This window comes from Seriola lalandi, unplaced genomic scaffold (assembly GCF_002814215.2).
Source record: "Seriola lalandi dorsalis isolate HSWRI2012SDOR001 ecotype SW California unplaced genomic scaffold, Sedor1 jcf7180002054425, whole genome shotgun sequence".
Lineage (NCBI taxonomy): Eukaryota > Metazoa > Chordata > Actinopteri > Carangiformes > Carangidae > Seriola > Seriola lalandi.
This window is the reverse complement of record NW_019524978.1, coordinates 3,272,640-3,280,353: the sequence shown is the minus strand read 5'-3', so window position 1 is coordinate 3,280,353 and position 7,714 is coordinate 3,272,640. Positions and strand designations below refer to the sequence as shown.

General features: G+C 39.3%; 1 protein-coding gene across 1 annotated transcript; it reads left to right on the top strand.

The window, feature by feature from the left end:
- The first annotated feature begins 318 nt into the window (after nt 1-318).
- derl1 (derlin 1) lies at nt 319-6,206 on the top strand. The gene is made up of 8 exons (XM_023410450.2): nt 319-643; nt 2,535-2,646; nt 2,803-2,867; nt 3,789-3,815; nt 4,306-4,401; nt 4,651-4,703; nt 4,884-4,994; nt 5,704-6,206. Exons 1-8 carry the CDS (start codon nt 491-493, stop codon nt 5,861-5,863), a joined length of 777 nt encoding a protein of 258 aa, XP_023266218.1. The 5' UTR covers nt 319-490; the 3' UTR covers nt 5,864-6,206.
- The last annotated feature ends 1,508 nt before the right edge of the window (nt 6,207-7,714 follow it).

Sequence of the window (7,714 nt, the reverse complement as noted above, 5' to 3'; positions counted from 1 at the left end):
TAAAATGTACTGTTTGATGGAAAGTGTCTTTTCTGTGAGCAAGTTCTGATTATCTGAAGAGAAATGTTTGTGACATTTCTCTAAAATCAATCCACACTGGGTGTCTCAACTCATAAAAATATTAATTTTCTCAGCAACAAGCTGTTTTAAGTGTTGAGTTGTGATAGTATAGTTGTTATTACAATTGTATTATTATCATTGTGATAATTGTTAGTAGCTTTCGTGGTAGTAGCAGTAGCCTAGTAGTAGTGGTCGTGTTACTTTTTAGTTTTATTTTGAAAAGTTGAACCGGATACATCTGATCTGCCCTCAGTAACTTTATCATATGTAAAGCTAGCTCCCAGTGATTAGCCACGTCATGTAAACTTAGCAGTGGAGGAATTGTGATATCAACGTTGTTGGGGGTCGCAGTTTTTCGGGGGATAGTGGTTTATATTCGGCAAGGAGCTCTTGTTTCAGGGTTATAGCTGGGCAGTAATCTTATGGAAAGATGTCAGATATCGGGGACTGGTTCAGAAGCATCCCTTTAATCACCCGGTCCTGGTTTGCTGCCTCGATAGCTGTTCCCTTTATTGGGAAACTAGGATTGGTTGATTTCAGGCACCTCATGCTGGTCCCGGAGTTGGTGTATAACAAATTTCATGTAAGTGTTTCTCGGCTCTGTTCACCTGTTTTTGTTGGAGTAAACTCAGCGGCAGTTGTGTTTTGGATGTGCTCGGCTAGTTAGCAGGTGGCTAGCAGGGCTCACTGAACGGGCCTTGAGTGACAGCCAATGAGAGGGCGAGACGTAGGATGTTAAGACTTCCGGTTGCTGTCAAAATGATACTTTATTTAACAACACTGAAATAAGGTGTAAATTTAACACCAGTCCGAAACAGTATTGTAACTACCAGAGAACCTATCCGAAGTGTTGCATTTTATATTATTTGGTGGGATAAAAACAGTTTTATTTGCTGCTGTTGTACATGCTACAAGGCTGAGGCAGTACTTTAGACTAATTGTAGAGGGACTTTTCTGCTCTGAAATGAGCACCTCAGGCAGTGTTTTTACTGTGCATTACTCACAACTCACAACAAACGAGGTTAACTGTTATGTTATGCAATATGTAAGGTTAGGAGGAGGGACGTGAATATGTTTCCTGAAAACTCCACTCAGGGCAAAATAGTCCCTGTAACCACCTAGTTATTTGCAGTGGTGAACTGTAACTAAGTACACTTACTCAAGTTCTATGCAAGTTTGAGGTACTTTACTTGAGTATTTGTATTTCATTAAAATACTAATCAAACAAAGTAGTTAAAATTAACTCCTCCTTCACCAGCTACAACAGGAAAATGCTACCTCCACATTAATGCAACATTAACAATAACGCATTAAAATAGCCTGATATATACAACATATAAAACTCACATGGGCTGCTTGTGAGCATAATAACATGATTAGTGCTTTTGATACTTCAACTACATGGGTCTGTTACTACTAATCTACATTTATGAAGGTAAAATTTTGAATACACGACTTTTACTTGTATTGGACTAATTTATGCTATGCTCTTGCTACGTTTACTCAAATACTTCTTCCACTACTGGTTATTTGAGCAGCAGAGGGCAGAAAGCTGGTGTGATAGTCACAATAGATTACTCTCAGAGAAGCACAGGCAGTGCTGCAGTTGAATAGCTTATGACAGCTTTCTCTATTTATGAGGGGTTGTTTTGTTGCTTGACAAACAAATAAAAAATAAAATCTCAACCTTCAGAGATACTGATTGCAACCGTGATCATTTTGTTATTACTATGCAATATAGATGTAATACATATAATGAAATGAACTGAAACTGATTATCGCGCTACAATAGATAACCTCCTGACCTTTTATTAGACTATTTAACGTCAAAACATAGTGAAAAATCACAAGGTGACATCTTCACATGTATTGTTTAGCTCAACTAACAGTCCAAAACCCAAAGACACTGAATTTTAACTGATGTACAACACAAAACAGCATTAAATCCTCAGATTGGAGATGCTGGAACCACAGAGTATATTTGGCATTTTTACTTCATTGAAGCCGATTATTATATTATTAGCTGATTTAATGAAGTACCAAAATTGTTGCAGATTAATTTTCTTACTTTTTAATTAATTAATCAACTAAATAATCACTCTAATTTTATCATACAGTGACAATTTGTTCTTCTTCAGTATTGAATGTTATAATTGTATCTTGATTAACAGTCATTTAACACTGGAGATCCTTTGTCCTGTCATCACCTCTTAAATCCGGTATTCATCTGACTTCTGTTACCATCAAACAAACTCTTTGAATCCAGCTGTGAGATAAGAGACTCTGCAGAGGCACACCAGGTGTCTGTCGCCACTTTTTAAGTGCTTGAGAGTTATCGTTTGAAATCGTTTCCACATGAGACTTAATATGTGTTTTGAGCGCCGACTTTGAAAGTCTGGATCTGCACACAAGCACAGCCATGTTGATGTCTTACTACATTTCTTTTAGATGAATTTCTCTTCTGTTTGTTTCAGCTCTGGAGACCAGTGACGGCCACCCTGTATTTTCCGATAACTCCTAACACTGGGTTTCTGTACCTGGTCAACCTGTATTTCCTCTACCACTACTCTTCTCGGCTAGAGACAGGTGAGGCTACTGGCCTCAGTGGTTTAAACACTGAGGCTGTGTCAATGTGCGAGTGAGTGGGTGAATGTAGTGTAAAGGGCTTTGATTTGTTGATGAGACTAGACTAAGTGAAGTCCATTTGAAAACACTAATCTTTTTCTTTGTGTCATTTTGCAGGGGCGTTTGATGGCAGACCTGCAGACTATATCTTCATGCTCCTCTTCAACTGGATCTGCATTGTTGTATCCTTTTGACAGGCATCACAACATACCAAACCAATTTAAAACCTTCTGTTTAGATGATAAATTGAAATCCACCTACAGTAAATCATCCCTGCAACATCTAAGGTTACATCCCCGTTAGCCTGTTTCCCACTCTACCATTAATTTAAACACGCTGCTGCTTTCTTTCCCCTCTGCAATTCTATTTCATCTGTCTTTTCTGTACCTCTCTCTCTTTCTTTCTCTCTTTCTCTCTCTCTCTCTCTCTCTCTCTCTCTCTCTCTCTCTCTCTCTCTGCAGCACTGTGCCATGTCAGGGTGGCTCTGTGCCAGTGGCCCAGTGTCAGTCTACCCCTGCAGAGCAGAGAAACCTAATCTAGGTCACATGCAGCACCAGCAGTGCAGCCCGGCCCACATCTCAACACTGTCATTTTGTCATGAGTTCAGCTCTGACAGTCTTACTGCTTGTCTGGATTTTCAGACATTTCTTCACTATTTAATAATGTTCAGTACATGACTTGAAACACTGTTGAACATTCGCTTAAAAAATGCTGCCAGTACAGGGTCAGTACATGAGGGAGAGGAGATACACTCAGACAAATTTGGGCAAATTTCTATGCTCCTTTTTTAAACCTAATCTAACCCATATGTTCAGTTTTTGTCACCTCAGGGAAATTGTAGGAATGGGTGGAAAAAAAGTATTATATGAGGCCTGATCTGGATTCAGCATTCAGACAATTTATTATCCCAAGTGGGAAACGTGATTGTCAACTGCCAGGGCCTTTACTGTCAAGGCCAGATGCCTTGCTCAAGGGGAAGGAGGTGGTGGGTTCGAGTCAGCGGGGGTGTGGGGATTTGAACTGGCAACCTTCCAGTCACCAGCTGCTGTAATCTTAAGGCTCCCGCTGTGATAAAGTTGGTGTCCTTGACTCTGAAGCTGTAGATAACGGGGATGCTGATGAACATGCGGGTGAGAATCCACTTCCCTCTTTGTGTTTATATCACAACATCAAATTATGGTCACTGTAGAGTCTATAAAGCATTTACCACATTTGTGATAGGAATAAAAAAAATAAAAAATAAAAATCAAGTCTGTGCAAACCAGTATCACGAAGGAAGTTCAGCTTGGACTCTCTTTGTGTCACCTGGCTTCACTGAGCATAGCTGGTTACCAGTAAACTCACTCAGCCCTGGGTTTTCCTGTCCAGGTATAATAAAAGCCAAGCCATAAATAAGTGTGGGAATTATTAGGCTTTTAATTATGATTGTCTTCTTTAACATGTTGAGTGGTCAGTATGTGAAGTGAATGGATTATCTATTTATGATGAACAGACTGAAGAAGTGATACACTTAAAAACAGTAATGGTAAAGAAAGGCTAGAGGAAAAGTACATATAGTCTGTACACAGCTGTTGTGTTGATGCTTTTTGGCTGGATTCATGTTGTTGTTTGCGTTTTCAGCTGCTGATGATCCCACTGATCATGTCAGTGTTGTACGTCTGGGCTCAGTTCAACAAAGACATGATTGTGTCCTTCTGGTTCGGCACACGATTCAAGGTACCTCATGCTTTATGTTTAACACTTGTTACATATCAAATGGTACATTTTAACCTAGTAAACAGTCTTTTAAAAGGTAGCTCATATTTCATAGTAATATTGGTGTTTATGGGATCTTGCCATCTTGTCATCATTAATCCATGTAACATTTACTACCTGAAGTTGACCTCTTTTTAATTACTCAACATGGAGATAATTGTAATAGTCACATTAATGATATACTTCATATTTTGTGTTGCCCTGTCTTAGGCACATTATCTACCTTGGGTCATCCTGGTCTTCAACTTCATCATTGGAGGCTCGTAAGTAACAATTTTAAATTCGTTAAAGTCAATCATTTCATAGATTATTTTAATAGATTTTTAACACACTGTACCATAAATGTAGGTCCAATGTCTTGAAGTTAATAAGAAATGTTTTTTCTGTATTTCAGTAGTAGTGAATAACCTGAAAAACTTCTTCTCTTTGCTGCCACTGCACAGTTTTGTCAATGAACTGACAGGGAACCTGGTGGGTCACCTCTACTTCTTCCTCATGTTCAAATACCCCATGGACCTGGGTGGACGCTCCTTTCTCTCTACACCAGAGTTCTTGTAAGTTTTTTTTTTTTTTTTTTTAAACAACCTTGGTTTTATGTTATACTCACCAACTTCTTTGCTGAGATTTGGAAAATCTAGGATGAGCTGTACACATCTTTAAAAGGGAGACTATATAATTTCTTAAAGGAGCAATAAGACATCTGTCCTCTTACAAATGAAAGGATGAATTCATAAGGAATAAAATGCACACTTACTCATTTTAACACACTCAGGGGTTTTCTGGCTCCAGACTTACTTGGTCTGGTATAACCAGTTGCTTATTGTGGCTAATAGTAGCTGTTGTTTGAAAACGTCAGTGCTTATTTTTCTGACTGTCTGTTACTGTTGCATTTACCATTATGCTATAATTACCACGTGTTGCCCCAGTGAGCTGACAAAAACATGTGAGATGGTTACGATTATTTCCCAAACACTGTGTTGTAAATGTTACATCTTCAACTTGAACCATCTGTACTTTGTGTGCAGGTTTTTCCTGCAGCCGCTTTGACTAAGAAGTAAACAATAATTTGAATTCAGTTTTGGTTTTACTTCCAAACAAGTATTTTAGATGTTTGACTAAATCTCTGGGAGGCAAAGCTAGTTTTGCCACCCAGTCACACAGCAACAACATAACAAAAGATGCTAATACTAAGTTTTCTTAATAAAATTCCTCCATTTCAAATGTTTTAAGATCACATTTTCACCTCTCTCCCTCTCTCTCCAGGTATCGGTATTTCCCTAACAAGAGGGGAGGGGTGTCGGGCTTTGGAGTCCCTCCCAGCAGGAGACCAGCTGCCCAGGAGCAGGCGGGAGGAGGAGGAGGAGGCGGCGGTGGGGGAGGACGCCACAACTGGGGCCAAGGCTTCCGCCTGGGGGGAGAATGAGAGGAGGCAAGAGGAGATGGCGACACCCTCCTCCTTAGCTCCCAATAACAAATGGCCGTGCAGCTGATGGTGCAGGTTAAGATGCTTGCTTCTTCACATTCTTCTCTGTTTGAGGGGATGAAACCTTGAACCTCATGTTTAATTTTAAAGGTTATAACAGGATGAAATCTGAGGAAGCACGCATTTTAACTAAGACAGCAGCACACAGCAGGACTCAGACTCTGGCTATAGGCTCAGTTTACCAAGTAAAGCCAGCTCTACTATTAACTACTGCGGATGTGTCCATGTGAAGCAGATAGAAGAAAATCTGAATAAATCATTTTTTTTATGTGATGATTCTTGATCCCCTCTCCCCTTTTCTTCTTTCTTTCTGTACTCTTCTTTCCATCCCTCCTCCACCTTTATTCCACACCCTGCCATTGGACTGTCAAGACAAGAGATGTTGCAGCTGCACACCAGCACGCTGTTGACTCTGACTCTTGGGTTCCTGTCCTCTCTGTCTCTGTGTTGCCATATCAGATTACATTGTAATTACCAACGCACTGGGAGTGTGCTCTCAGCCTCCCTTCACAGAACATGGGCAAAGCTATTTAGAGAGCGCTGTTTCCAGGTCTGAATTTACATGGGTGTAAGATGTTTTTAAGCCCCTGTGGCACAGACCTGATCTTTCTCTGTCTAAAGATGTGATCTTAACCAAAATGAGGTGAAAATGGGATTTTGCTCTTTTTTTTTTGTAAATATAAAGTTGTTTATTGAAAAGACAAGTGAGTCTGAGTGTATGATTATCCTGCTATTCATTTTTCTAAGCCATTCCAAGAGTCAGGACAGCTCAGCTAATCACATCTAAGTGTAGTACAATTGGGGCTGATACTAACGTTTATTTTCGTGATCGATTAATCTTCCAATGAATTTTGCGATTCTTGTTCTATAAATTTCAGAAATTTGTGAAAAAAGTTTTGTTTGTTTGTTTGAACAACAGACCAAAACCCCGAGATATTCATTTCACTGTCATAAAACAAAGATAAGCTGCAAATCAGAACAATTTAAAAGTCTGTTTTTCCATTTGTGCTTGAAAATTGACTTGAGCAGTAATTCATTATCAAACTGGCAATCAACAAATCAATGTATGGGCTAATCCTTTTCAGCTTTACACACACACACACACATATATTTATATTGCTCTGTTTTCCAGTTTATTGGCACTTCCTTGGATTTCTTGTGCAAATGAAAAGATGCATCTGTGCTCTTATGGTAAGCTTTGGTTGAATTGGTTATTTGCATTTGAACAAGGGGCACATACTGTTCAATGGGCACTCAAGCTTTAATTGACAGAGCCCCTCATGAGGCTGCTATCAAGTGAGGTACCTCGCCACAAAGTGTATCAAGATTTATTATTACTTTATGGACCTCAGGCTTTTATTACTCACATTTGTGCCCAAAAAGGTAAAAGTTATTGTAGTGGGTTGATGGCAGGAAAGTTTTTGTTACATATTGTTCCACTGACTGCTCTGTAGTTGCCACTTAATCTGCAAACAGACTAAAAGGCAAACACGTACAATGTTTTGTGTTACACAAATACATTTCCCATGGTCCAAATTAAGTCCTTAACAAACTGAGGAGAAATAATTGGAGCTGCTTGAGATTAAAAATGGGCTCAAAAAAATGCATCACTTCAAATATGCAAAAAGACCCTGTCTACTTCAACCAAACCCAGCAGAAACAAGGCGAAGCAGGCGTTTCAGTGTTTTAAGGCTTGTTGTGTGCTCCACTCTTCACTGGACCTTTGTTCCACTTTGTTGCCACTTTTGTACAGAATCATTTTGTCTTGGAGTAAACAAGCATTTTATGTTT